At 37.2% G+C, this 14,483-nt stretch overlaps 1 protein-coding gene across 7 annotated transcripts in view; it reads right to left on the reverse strand.

Moving 5' to 3' along the window:
* The window catches only part of COL28A1 (collagen type XXVIII alpha 1 chain), a 179,590-nt gene that overhangs the window by 125,583 nt on the left and 39,524 nt on the right, over positions 1–14,483 (reverse strand). For 5 of the 7 annotated variants that reach the window (XM_070615698.1, XM_070615701.1, XM_070615703.1 and 2 more), the window contains 2 exons: positions 9,759–9,827; positions 8,566–8,634 (listed from right to left, as the gene is read on the reverse strand). In XM_070615698.1, coding sequence (XP_070471799.1) covers positions 8,566–8,634; positions 9,759–9,827 — 138 coding nt within the window. The remainder of the gene's footprint in view (positions 1–8,565; positions 8,635–9,758; positions 9,828–14,483) is intronic. The other 2 variants (XM_070615699.1, XM_070615704.1) reach the window with 1 other exon arrangement.

Here is a 14,483-nt window from a genome sequence, read left to right on the forward strand (position 1 = left end):
AGTTTTTGCAAATCAGGTAGTCTCAGTGAATGGTTTGTATTAAGCAATGTGGAGACAGCACACTGCACAGAATAAACACTGAACCTTCCTTCCGTCTCTGCATTTCTAGGGACATCAGCCAAGGTGAAAGGGAAAATAATGCAGGCTTTGAGGAGACCTGTGTTCCCAGCTGCTGAGAACAGAGAGTTAATGCTCATGAACGATCACTTAGGGGCATTTAAAAAAACGGCGATCCAGGGTTTAATTGCTGTAAACTGTCAGAGTAACATTCCACACCATCACTGTATTCTCAAGTTTTCCTATTAAACAGTCAGGATGGAAGACGATTGTTAACCAGAGAAGAGAAAGAGCAGGTACTTGGGTTAGGCGAACTATACTTTTAATTTATTAAGACAATACCAATGGATCATTTTATAAAAGACATAAATACTTCTATAAAAAACTCACAGCGTCCTTTTCAAAGGCCGTGAGAACCAATTACAACTATGACAAGTTTATTTGGCTTCTAATGAACACCTTTAATTTAAAAATATAATTAAGGAATCTAATCAGCAGTTAACACAGTCTGATCAGTGAAATACTTTATTTGAGGCATTAACAAGATCAGATAAGATTGTCCATTATCTTATTACCTTCCTTAATAATATCAATAGTATGGATGATCAATAAGGTGGTTTCAGTATACATTGCAAGCATTAAAGATAAATATGCTAAATAATAACAAAAATTGTCCATAATATTCAAACAGTGCCATCTTCTTTATTTTTAACTTCAAAGTAATTATAGTCCTACTTTGGGGGTATTTTTTACTGATAACACTCTGAATAACCGTGCTCAAAAAACACACAGATCACCCTGAGAGTCTGAGCCAATTTATTTTTCATGAATCAGTCATCTATCAGACCAGTACAAAACTAATGGTAATCATATAATTAAAGATGATAGCTGACAGTTCAAAGTTAGGTCATGAAGCAGGAATATTAATTCAATCAATCAGATTTGTATTAGTGTTGTATTGAAAAGAGAATAGTACTAAACTTGGAACCACGTGAAATGATTTAGGCAAAGAAACACACGTAAAGCACTTTCAAAAGAACCTTTGTCAGTCTTAAGGGAAGTCTTTATGTTACTTCTAAATAATTTGAAAACTCGCATTCTTGATTTTTTTGTTATAACATTTGGTGTAACATTTTCATACATTATTTGAGATCCTTCCCACCTTTGTTATGATTTTAGTTTAAATCACAGACTTCAGGTTCTCTGATTTGTGTAATTGTAGCCTGGAAAGCAAGCACACAAACAAGAATTTCATGTGCTGGTAATATTGTGAAAACTCTCTAGCCATAAACAGAAAGGCAAGTAATACAAATTTTTCTCTAAATGAATTTAAAGGCATTTAAGGGAAATCACAACATTGCAAAACAAAAACAGAGCTGTACACTGGAGAGGTAAGCACATAGGCTGATGCTATAGTGGTTCCGGGTGAAAACACGTGGTTGTGTGGTGGGAATAAGTCTAGGACGTCTAAGAGGGAGAACCAGGAGCAAAGACTTTGGCTCACTCAATGGAAGAGGAACAGAGAATTAGAGGTGAGAGCCCCACATAAAGCTAGGACTTTCAAAGTTATGTACCTTCAATGAAAGGGCAGGGTAGACAAAATGCCATCACATCAACACAGTGATGTGAATCACGAGACTCTTATCTGCCTTCTCTCAGGCTCTAAATGGGCTTCAAAATTCATCACCTGGTCCTGTGCTGTGTATGAGTTTGTAGTTTCAAGTAACACCACGTAGGCGGTCCAGGGACACCTTGGTTAAGAAATTTGCATCAAGGATACACCTGGAGTACATAAGAGATGCAAACGCAAATTTCTCTCAAACACCCTGCACACTGAACACTTGGGATTTTCACAGCTAACGCCCAGCTGACAACGAGTTCAGATGCCAGTGTGCAAAACATACAAGAAAACAATTCTCAATGAGTAAAATACACTCCGGTATCACCTGCCGGTCATGCCGGAACCACCTCTCAGAGGTGCCAGAACCACATGCTGGACACTCCGGAATCACCTGCGGGGCATGCCGGAACCACCTGCCGGACATGGCGGAACCACCAGCTCGACTCGCCGGACCCATTGCCGGCCATGCAAAATCACCTGCCGGCTACGCCAGAACCACTTGGCGAACACTCCGGAATCACCTGCCGGGCATGGCGGAGCCACCTCTCAGACATGCCGGAACTACATGCCAATGACACTGGAAGCACCTGCCAAGCACTCCAGAACCACCTGCTCGACTCGCCAAACCACCTGCTGGACACGCCAAAATCACCTGCCGGCTACGCCAGAACCACGCCAATATAAGATAAACTTCCTCATAGAATAAAATAAGAGACCCACGAAAAAATGAGTATACCTTAAATGATTAATAGTCTCAAAAAAAGAATAGAAATACAAGAAGCAAAAAGGACAGTATAACAAAAGCACACTAGTAAAAAGAAAAAAAAGGCAGATTTTTAAAAATTACTTCAAGAATTTTTTAAATACTGATAAGCTAAAAATACAATGGATGAGTTAAGGACATTTTATAAGCAGATGAAGGAAAAATGTGTGAATTATACATTAGATTGAAGGAAATTATCCAAAATGCAACCAAATATCTAATAGGATTTCTAAATAAGTAGAAAATGGAAAAAGAAAGTATTTGAAGAGATATTGGCTAGGAACTTTCAAAATTGTTGAATTTTCAGATTCATGAAACACGTTGAATTTGAAGCAACATAAATGAAAGTATATCCACACTTATATGATGAATCTATGGAAAACCTAAAGGGAAGAAAAAATTGCAAAAGCAGCCTAATATAAAAGATAAATTACTAAGAAATTATAAGCCTCCTGAAGATATCTCAACAGGAACAATGAAGGCCAGAAGACAGGGAAATTAGTACTCAATTCAGATTTCTACACCAGCTAAACTTTATAAAGAAAACTAAATAATGGCATTTCAGCCAAAGACTGAGAGAATTTAGTGCTAACATACTTTCACTGAAAATAATTTCCAAAAGATATACTTTTTGGAAAAAGAAAGCAATTAGCCAAAAAGAAAAGATGAAAATTTGAGAAGCTACAGCCAGCCTAGAAATTGGTAACTATATGGGTAAAACTAAATAAATACTGACTGAAAAACTACAAAAATAATAATAATAAATAGTTTTGATGGTATGAAAATAAGGTAAGACTAAGTTAACAGAGAATAATACTCTAAAAGTGGAAGAGAAAGAATTGGAGTAAAGGCCTCCTACGATCAGTGTATTTTTCAGAAGTAGATGGCAATATTGATGACATTTCAAACTTGCCAGCTAAGAATACATGTCAAAAGTTCAGTAGCCACTACAAAAGTAGAAATAGAATATACAACTATATATATGTATCATATATATATATTTATATGATATATATACACATATAAATATATATATGATATATATTATGTATACACACACATATATTTACTGGATACACATACACATATCAGACAAATATAGAGAAAATAGATATATTTGAAATGTTTGTGTTTTCTAATTAGATTTTTGTTTTCCTATTGAGTTTTGAAAGTTATTTATTCTAGGTATAAATCCTTTGTCAGATATGGGATTGCAAATACTTTCTCCCAGTCAGTAGCTTGTCTTTTCATTCTCTTAACAGAGTCTTCTAGAGAGCAAACATTTCCCATTTTGAAGAATTCCCATTAATCAATTTTTTTCTTTTTCGGATCGTGTTTTTTGTGACATGTCTAAGAAATCTTCACCAAGCCTTAGGTCCCAAAGATTTTCTCTTATGTTCTATTCTAAAAGTTTTATAATTTCACATTTTATATTTAAATCCATGATCCACGATGATTCATTGTGAGTTAACTTTTTACAACATGTGAGACTTAAGTTTACTTTCATTTTTTTGCTCCAGCACCATTTGCTGAAAAAGTTATGCTTCCTACATTGAATTGCTTTTGCACCTTTATGAAAAAATCAGTTGGCTGTACTTGAAGGGGTCAATATCTGGGGTCTCCATTCTGTTCATTGACCACGTTTCTATGATCTGCAATTATCACACAGTCTTCATTACTGAAGCTATATAATGTCTTAAACCCTGTCAGTGTGATTTTTTCCAATTTTATTCTTCTTTTTAAAAATTGTTTTAACTATTCTAGCTCTTTTGCTTTTCAAAATAAATTTTAAAATAATTTTATCCATATCTACAAAAAATCTTGCTGGGATTTTTTTAAAGGCTTGCATTAAAACTTATATCAATTTAAGGAGATTGACATGTTTATGATGTTGAGTTTTCTAAACCATGCACACAGTTTATCTCTCAATACATTAAATATTGTTTAATTTCTTTTATTAGTGTTTTGTAATTTTCAGGATACAAGTCCTTTACATGTTTTATTAGATTTATACCCAAGAATTTCTATTTTTAATGATTACAAATTGTATTGTATTTTTAATTTAGTTTTTATATGTTTATTACTAGAATATAGAAATAATTGGTTTTTTACGTTCATCTTGTATTCTATGACCCTACTGAATTTGCTTGTTAGTTCTAGGAGGGGGTTTTTTGTAGATTTGTTGGGATTTTCTATGACATCATGTTATCTGCAAATAGGGACAGTTTTGTTTCTTCTTTTTGATCCCTATGTCTTTTATTTTCTTTTCTTGACTTGTCGTGCTGGCTAGGACTTCCAGCACTACATTGAATAAGACTGGTGAGAGCAGGCATCCATGTCTTATTCCTGAGCTTAGAGGGAAGTATCCAGTCTTTCACCATTGAGTATAATGGTAGCTGTAGGGTTTTTGTAGAAGTTGAATAAGTTCCCTTCTATTCCTAGTATCTGCGAGTTTTATCAGGGTTTATGAAGATTTTGAATTTTGTCAAATGCTTTTCTGTCTCTTTTGATATGATCATGTGATCATTCTTCTTTAGCCTATTGATGTGATGTGTTACACTGATTGATATTCAATTATTAAACCAGCCTTCCATTCATAGAATGAACCCCATTTGGTCACACTGTATAATTCTTTTTCTATATTGCTGAATTCTATTTGCCAATATTTTGTTAGGAATTTTTGTATCTATACTCATGAGAGATATTGGTCTACAGCTTTCTCCTTATGTATTGTCACTGTCTTGCTTTCGTACAAGGGAAAAACTGGCCTCATAAAATAAGTTGGGAAGTATTCCTTCCTCTTCTATTTTCTGAAAGAGATTATATAGACTTTACTGTATCCATAAAGTTTTATGTCTTTTAAAGAAAATCTAAAGCAAGTGTAGAAAAATGTTAAGATTTGTCTAGCTGGTAGAAGTTTACTAAATCCTTCTTCGTTTTTTAGTATGCTTAAATATTTTTATTATTTACAAATAAAACCATTTTCAGAACTGGACTAAACAAATGAAACTCATTCTCAAGTTTATTGCTGAGTTTGGAAAGCATAAATAATAGCAAAACAAAAAGTTCAATCTCAACAAAACATTTTTCAATTTATATTAAAAAATATAAAGTTGAACTTGTTTCTCTGAAATTTTCAGAATTTTGTTTTCATATGTCCAACTCTGAAAATCATAGAGTTAGAAGAACCCAATCTTTTGATTTTACAGAAGTTAAAATTTGAGACTATGATGAATTAAAAATGTCTAGAAGTTCTTTACTACTCTCCCATAAGCAAGCAGAGTCTTTTTCTACTCCACTCAAATCTGAGCTGGTCCTATATTGTCTTAGCCAACTGCATCACAGAAATGATGCTGTATAATTTCAGAGGCTGATCCTTAAGTGATCTATGGTTTCTGCCTATTGGAACACACCTGCTTGGATTTGAACTGCCATGCTGTAAAGAAGTCAAAGCAACCGCATGTAAAGGCCCATATGGAAGAAAACTAAGGATTCTAGGAAATAGCCTTAGCTGAGCTCCTAGCCAACAACCAGTAAAGGTGACAGCCAGAGCCATCCCTGATGGCCTAGTGGTTAAAAGCTCAGCACACTCCACTTGGGCAGCCCGGGTTTGGTTCCCAGGCACAGAACCACCCACTTGTCTGTCAGTAGCCATGCTGTGGCTGCCACTCACGTAGAAAAACTAGGACTTACAACTAGAATATACAACTATGTACTGGGGATTTGGGGAGAAGAAAAAAGAGAGAGAGAGGAAGATTGGCAACAAATGTTAGCTCAGAGTGAATCTTTCCCAGTTAAAAAAAAAAAAAAAAGGCCCAACCAAATTTGTTTTAAAAAGTGACAGGTGACAGCCGTGTGAGTGAGGCCATTTTTAACATTCTAAACATTCTAGCACTCCCTGACGTTGCGTTATATGGAACTCCCCAGTCAACCTACAGAATCATGAGAAACAACAAATTGTTGTTTTAGGGCACTAAGTCTTGAGGTAGTTTGTTACAGAGAAATATATAACCAAAATAGAGATTCAAAGAAGTTAGTAGTTTATTTGGGGAAGGAGGGGATTTACCTGATTTATTTCACTTTAACTTATTTATTTATTTAAAAACACAATTACATGGGATTATAATAATGGTGATTAAGACATTAGTAAGTCCTTCAATGGTGGATAGTAATGGCAAATCCTTGCTTGCCTGTCTCCCCTACCCCATTATGGCCATCATGGCTCCCTCTGTTATGAAATAGCTCCAGTGTAGTCAACATACTACCAGAAGTATGACTCGCCTTTTCCAAAGAAAGATGACATCAGGCTCCTACGTAGCTTTTGCGGGTTGGGCACTCAGCAGTGGCAGTATCCAGGTTAGCTTTGTTGAAAGGAAGTTCACATTGGTCCCATGTATAACCTCCATCCCTGCCACTCATTAAAACTGAGTGGATGGTAATGGAGCTGGAAAAAGAGGTTGACTGACATCCTGTCTACTTGATTATTTAGAGCCTTCTCTAAACTGAATGCCCTTTGGTGAGCATTCACATAAAACACAAATATCTTCACACTCTATTCATGAAGAGATATAATGCTGCAGGAGTCTATTTCCAGCTAGGCCAGCATAACCTGCTCAATTTTGTTTTCCCTTTGTCAACTGCACATATTGTCCATGGGGCTATAGGTGTGGCTTGTGGGAGCAGTAGCAATGGCATAGATGCCACGGGAATCTAAGCCAATTACTCATGAAACTATTTGTATCTTCAAGAATTAATGATGGACTTCTACTACACATAGCCCAGATAGCACGAAGGAACAAATAACACCCAGTTCATGCTCACCAATTTAACATGTATAATCATGTACGGCCCCATGGTTAGCCATGCAGCCTCCCCTAGGATCAAGCAGCAAGGCAGAATCTGTTTAAGTTAAAAGCAGGCACATGGAGGAGGTCTTGTGTTTGCATCAAGATTCTAGGATTGTTTCAGACAATTCAGAATGGCTTTGCTGTGTAACAAGGAGATCATTTTTATTCCTACTGATTCAGAGCATTGTGAAAAGATTATTTTTCATTCCTGTTAAAAACTTCCCAAATTCTCTGCTGCACTCCTTCTACACATGGCAACCTCTCTGAGCCTGTGTCTTTCTAGCTGATGTCACTTCAGTTTTCTAGGTTTACAGCCTCTCCAGTGAAGAACCAGCAGTGTCTGCGAGGGAGTTTGTTTTTTTCTGTCTCAGTGGTTTACCTTTAAGGGCACTATCTGGTTAGTGGAAACTGAGACTAGATCATTGATCTCTAGATAATTAGTCCAATGTATCTTTCTTCCACGTGATGCTCTCTTTTTTGAGTTAGTGTATCCAGACACCAGTGAAAAGCCTAACCTTCCAACAATATGCTGCCATTTCACTCACAGGGCATGGCAAGGAAGCACATATTTACATATGAGGAATTAGGCAATGCAAAACCAAATTGGGAGACCAACTGTTCACAATCAGTTGTTTTTATTTGTACCCCAGCGAGTCAGCAACTATTCTTTCCTTGGAGAATCATTACTTGAAAAGTTAAGAAGGTCTTTATCTTAGAATAGTTATGTTTTATTCATTTCCTCTCCAGATCTCTTTTGATAGAAAGTTTTATTTTTCTTCTCCAACAATACTAAACTTCAAAGCTACATAAGGTAGAAACTGAAAATAACACAGGTATTACCTGTATACCATCATCAATCCTAGCTTTAGAGTGTTCTCATGGGTTCGGTTATGAGCGAACTTCCCGTTCTCGGTGATTTTCTCATGGTTACAGGAAATTCAATTACAAAGTATAGACATTAGGCCTGAATCCAGATCTCCTGTCTCCTAGAAAATTTTGACACGTGAAAACTCTTTTTTTCTTGGACAAGCTGATTAATCTTGTAAGAGATGACAGTAAGAGAGTCTGTTGTACATCACGTGTGTGTGTGTGTGTGTGTGCGCACCCCTATTTCAAGTATTATGAAAAATAACACTTGGATCTGGTCCTTGCATGTTTGTTGGGGTTTTTTGTCCAAAGAGATACAAGATCGTTTAATTTAATCATTTGTTCTGACAATAAAGAGTGCGTAAGAACTATATTTGTTCTTATTTCATGCAGAATTTCTTGCTACTTACTGGCTGGCCCGGCTCACCAACGCCAGTCGGTCCTGGAGCCCCTGTTCTTCCTTCCTGGCCTCTCTCCCCCTAAGAGAAAGAAACAATCAAATGAAAGTTTGAGTTTTTAAATAAACGATAAACATAGCATAAAATACTCTGGAGGTTTCAACAAAGAGAAATAGCAAAATAGTCAAATTTTCACATTCATAGAGATAAAAAAAATTCTAGAGGAGGAGAAATGGCTTAAATTTGAGCGAACAAATCACCCTAAAATGTTCATTATCCCTTCATGTCTAAACGCAATATGTCACTTTCAGCTTTCAGAAACTAGTGTGTGGTAATTGGCAGGATGGACTGTGTGCGACTCCTTTCGGTTACTGAGATGACCAGGCTAACAATGCTCGTGCTGTTCCCTGTCCCCTCGCCTCCATTCTGGAGAGCCGCCCTTTCCTCATCCCCACTCTATTCCTTTTCATCTCTCCTTTCAGTTCTGTTTCACACTTGATCTCCTTCAGAGCCCTTCTCCAATAACTCTGCCAACATAAACTACACATCCCCTGGAGTCTTGATGTGCTTATTGTCTAAATGCCATCTGTGGTGACACTTGGTGACATTCGAAGTGCACTGTTTTGTACTGCTCTCTTTTCTAGTCCTGGACCAAAGTCTTATTGTCCCAATAACATATAAAAGCCATTTAAAATAATCACTCCTGCTCTATTACATCCTATGTGATGCAGAGCACCCCAGGATGTTGGGTGTCCCAGTCCTCTGTAGTTCCCTACAAACCCTTCTGTCAGCATTTACTTTTTGGTGTCATGGTCCTTCTGGTGTCTGCCCCTCTGTGCTCATTTAATGTGGGCAGGTGATATTTGATGTGTTAAGGTGTTTCACATCCCAATAACATTTTTTGCCTGTTAACATTTAAAATCCATAAAAATTTAACAGAACTAGATGTATTTTGGCAAGAGGGTGGGTATTTGGAAACAAGCAAATTTTCATTCCAACCAAATCAAAATATACATTGATAATTCTTGTGGTAAATGCCACTGACCAGGGCATTGCAGTGTCCAAGCATCCAGACTATAAGTATTTCTGCAGGCAGCCTCCTTATGTCTATGAGGGTAAGGCTGAGAAGAGTTCAAATCACAGCTCCCCCAGGCCCTACAATAAATTCAACAATTGCTGATGGGCAAAGAGACAAGAATCTTTACCTTAATACCTTGCTGTCCAATACCAGGGGCTCCCGGAGGACCATAAGGACCAGGAGGACCTGGCTCACCCTAGAGGAAGAAATAGGGATATGTTAGGTCAACCCTATAGCATTTGTTGGCAGCTCTTAGATGTATAGTGATGCAATAGGGGCTTTGAGGGCAACAACAAAACCTAGTACGCAGTCACTACCCTCATGCATTGACAGTCTGGTTGGAAACACAATATAGACCCAGGGTCAAATTAGTCACTGAGCACAGTAGGCACAGTATGTAGGGTCCACAAAAATGTTTCCATTTTAATTTTTTAAATCAGAATTTTAAAAGTAAACATAATAATAAGGAATATATAACAATGAATCTAGTCTGGATTATATTTGTCTTTATACCTACTCAATCATAAAATATAATTTTTAATATTTTCTATGGAGGAAAGAGTCCACAAAGGCAAATTTTTAGAATCCATGAGTCATAGTGTGGCCCTCACTCATTCATTCACCAAATCTTCATTAAGTGCCTCTGGCAGACTCATTCATTTCCTACCCCATGACGATCCTCTTCCCCCTTTCCTTCCCTGCTGTTAGAACTCTGATCTCTTCAGCTCATGGGCAGCTGTTCTTTGTCCTCAGAGGTGTGGGATGAAAGATAATCAGTCTAATGCAAGCCTAGAATCTCCTTTCCCCTTGTCACTGATTAGTCTGAGTTGGTCCTTTGGGTCCATTCTGACAAATGAGATGTGCAAATGAGATTGATGCAAAGAGAATCCCTTTGTCTCTGTCTCTTCTTTCCTACCTGGAGATGTGATAGCTATTTTGTAACCACGAGGCAATAATCCTTCGGATGAAGGCCAAGAATTGAAGAGGATGACGCAGAAAGAATTTAAAATAGCCTGGCTCCTGGACAACCTCGTTGAGCCACTGATCCAGTCCTGGACTACCTACCTTCAAACATTGTTTATTCAACAAAACCTCTTATGATTTAAGCCACTATTAGTCAAGGAGTCTGTTACTAGAAGCCAGAAGCTTTTTTCCTCTTCCAATTTTTTTTTGTTTTGCAGGAAAAGATTTGTCCCGAGCTAAATAGTTGCCAACCTCCTTTTTTTTATTCCCTCTCCAAAGCCCCAGTGTGTGGTTGTACATCCTAGTTGTAAGTCATTCTAGTTCTATGTGAGCCACCACTACAGCATGGCAACTGACAGACAGGCGATGTGGTTCCGTGACCAGGAAGTGAACCTAGGCCGCTGAAGTGGTAAGGACCAAACTTTAACCACTAGGCCATCAGAGCTGGCTCCAGAAGCATTTTCAATTAATACAGTCTATTATGTGGCAGGATCATTGTAGAATTCAGGCATTATAGAACTGAACGAGACCACTGCACTCAAACTCCTACATTTCACAGGTGAGCAACTTGAGTCCCAGAGAGGTTACCTGGCCTGCCCAAACTCACACCTCAATATCACCCAAGGAATGTGGCTCTTCAGGCCTCCTGGCTTCTGGTCCTCTGGGTTGTTGATCGGGACAGGAGAGTGTCTATTGATTATAATTTCTTTTTTTATAATGCTAATATTTTCTGTTTATCAAAATAATGTATCCCCATTGTAGAAAATGTGTCATATATTGAAAAGCATATGTACAAAGAAATTTTTTAATTATCCATCTATAACTACTCTTACTTTTTGGTGCACTTCCTTCTATTTTTGTTATATACATACATATATCTTTAATTTACGTTAAGGAAGATTTCTGAATACTCTTGCGTTTGAATTAACGAATACTTGCTATTTAAAATTTCATTCAACTTAAAGATTTATCTCTTCATCCTTGTACTAACCGAAGGTAAAACGGCACAGGAAGTTGAGACTAACCTTCTCCCAGATTGAGAGGAACAAAGAAATTTTCTAACTAATGTTCAATTTAACTAATGTTAAAGCCTCAGTTCAACTCAGAGACTTGTGATTTTGAATGATAAGCTTAGCAACTAGAGCAATGTTCTATTAATATGGTAGAGGCATTACTTTAAAGAAGTCTGTTGACTTTAGCCAATTGCAAAGAGGAAAGAGAAGAGACAAGAAGAAGAGTCAGAGTCAAGTCACCTTCCCAAAGGACATTTCCAGGCTCAATATGAATCAAAATAGAGAAAATTTGTCTCAGAATCAGTTTAGTTTATGATGCTTTGGCATTTGAGTGGACTGAATTTAAAAGTAATTTCTGTTTATCGTTTTGAGTACAAGTCTATCTGGCAGATAAAGCAACTTGAATTTTTGCCTTTAAAATTCAAAATTGTACTCATTTTTCTACACAGATGATATTTTCTGGAGCAGCCAGGTAACTGCCATTCTAATTTTTCACATATTCTTGGCTATGGAATTTCTCTCTATATATTGTCAGACATAAAAGTTCTCCCTAAATTCGAAGTTTCCTTAATCTCAAAGTTTGATTTACATGCTAAAGAATATTCAGTTTCCTACAGGTTCCAAATTTTCACTTCAAAGAACTTTTTCTTACTTCCTATTTTCTCCACTCAAGTCGGAATCTCCTTGTCACTTATACTGCATATGGTTGACTGTTTCCATCACTCAGCCAATGAGCATGAAGTACTTGCTATGTGGAGGGTAGCGAATTAAATACAGAGAATTAAGACATAGTCCCTAAACTCAAAGGACTAGTTTAAGGGGCTAGCCCCATGGCCCAGTGGTTAAGTTTGCGTGCTCTGCTTCGGCAGCCCAGGGTTTCACTGGTTTGAATCACGGGTGCAGACATGGCATCACTCATCAAGCCATGCTGAGGCGGCATCCGACATGCCATAACTAGAAGGACCCACAACTAAAAGTACACAACTTTGTACCAGGGGGCTTTGGGAGAAAAAGGAAAAATAAAATCTTTTTTAAAAAAATGACTAGTTTTGAGAGATAAAATATACCATTATAATAATAATAATATAATAAGGCTCTAAGTTCACTTATTCTATTCATTTCCTGTCCCTTTTATATGTAGCCTTGGTTCTGTAATAGATCAGAAAACTTTTAAATCACATATGTGAAGGAGAATTTGAGGGGTTTTTTTAGTAGTGGAAGCTCTTCCTTACTTAATATTTATCTGTATATTTGATCTAAAACAAACAAGAGCACAGTCAGGTGAGAAAGTTTCCTCTGACGATGGGCAAGGCATTGGATGTGTTGTTACCTTGAAATGTGTGAACCAGGAGAATCAAGAGGAGAAGCAACGATGTTATCCATGAGCCCATGAGCTCCATTTAGCCTTGGTCAAGTACCAACAGCAACTGAGAGATTTCTTATATTGCTTTTTCAGGGGAATTACAGGGACCTAAAGCTTACAGAGAGATCGCTTTCCCTTACCTGAACACAGCCCTCTGGCAACATATCTTCTCACTGCACCTGCTTAAATTTATTTCTCAGGAGCCTAGTATCTCGACATAGGACCTGCAGACCAGCATTGGCCCACAATTAATGTTAATCTCTTTCCCTATTCCCCTTTCCCTCTCCTTCAAAGATTCTCGAGGTAGTAAAGAAAGTGGTCCTGACTGTAAAACACCACAACTGGGTAAGACAGAATAAGAAGAGAAGAGACAATACTCTACTCAAAGTGGTTTTCTGAGAATTCACCAAGGCAACATAGCCCTGTTAAGACTCCAGGCTTTGTTCTTTTTCTGCTATGATGCCTTACCCCAACCCTTACCAACAAACACAAACACACCCGCAGATTGAATGCCTCCAGTACTACTTATTATTTCTCTGCTTGACTTTCTTTAACCATCAGAGGTGTATCCAAAGAGGACTGGATTAAAGTGGATGACCCCAGAGGGAGTCTGCTTTTCATGACCTCCATATGAGTTTGAATGTGTGTGAACGTGAGTGTAAGCATGTGTAGAGGCACCAAGGAATTTAGGTTGACCACTTTAGTCCTCCTCAGAAATTAAGGACCCCTATGCTATGGGCTTCAAGATTGAAGGAAGTCAACATTTAATAAAATCTATTATTTCCAAGTACTGCCCTGATACTCTATATACATTATCTCATTTAATCTTCTAACAATCCTAGGAAATAGGTATTTTTTCCATTTTATGATATCGGAATATAATCTCTACTTTTAAATCCACTTTTTAGCATGCATAGAACCACAGAAAAAAGCATGGCTTTAGAATCATTCAGTCTAGTTGAATCCTGGCTCTATAATTTACTAACAGAGCATTTGCAAGATCTTTGTATGCAGAATTATATCTATCTTACAGAGTTGTTGAGAGGATTTGAGATATTGTCCGTAAAACATGTAAGTCATAAACAGTCACATGGTAGCTGTTTAATACATGCAGATTCATTTGTTATTTATCAGGCTTTCATTGAGCAACAACCTGGTACTGAGTACCCGGTTACTTAATTATAGACGTAAATCAGGTTGCACCTGCACTTTGCACACACTTACAATCTAGCTAAAGAGACAAATGAATATAAAAGAAAATACAATCATGTAGATTAGCTACAATAAAGATACCAGAGCATATAAGACTATGAGGCAGAAATGTTTAATTCTACCTTAAGGAATTGGGAAAGTTTTATACAGTAGAGGAGATATTTGCTCTGAACAAAGAAATACATATCATATCTAACCTGGTAGGAAAGAAGAGGAACAAAAGTTCAGGAAAATGAAAGAGTATGAGGCAGAAAATGATGTGAAATGTTCTGGGGACAGAAAGCAGCTCTGTGGGCACAAG

This window comes from Equus przewalskii, chromosome 4 (genome assembly GCF_037783145.1).
Source record: "Equus przewalskii isolate Varuska chromosome 4, EquPr2, whole genome shotgun sequence".
Taxonomy (NCBI): domain Eukaryota; kingdom Metazoa; phylum Chordata; class Mammalia; order Perissodactyla; family Equidae; genus Equus; species Equus przewalskii.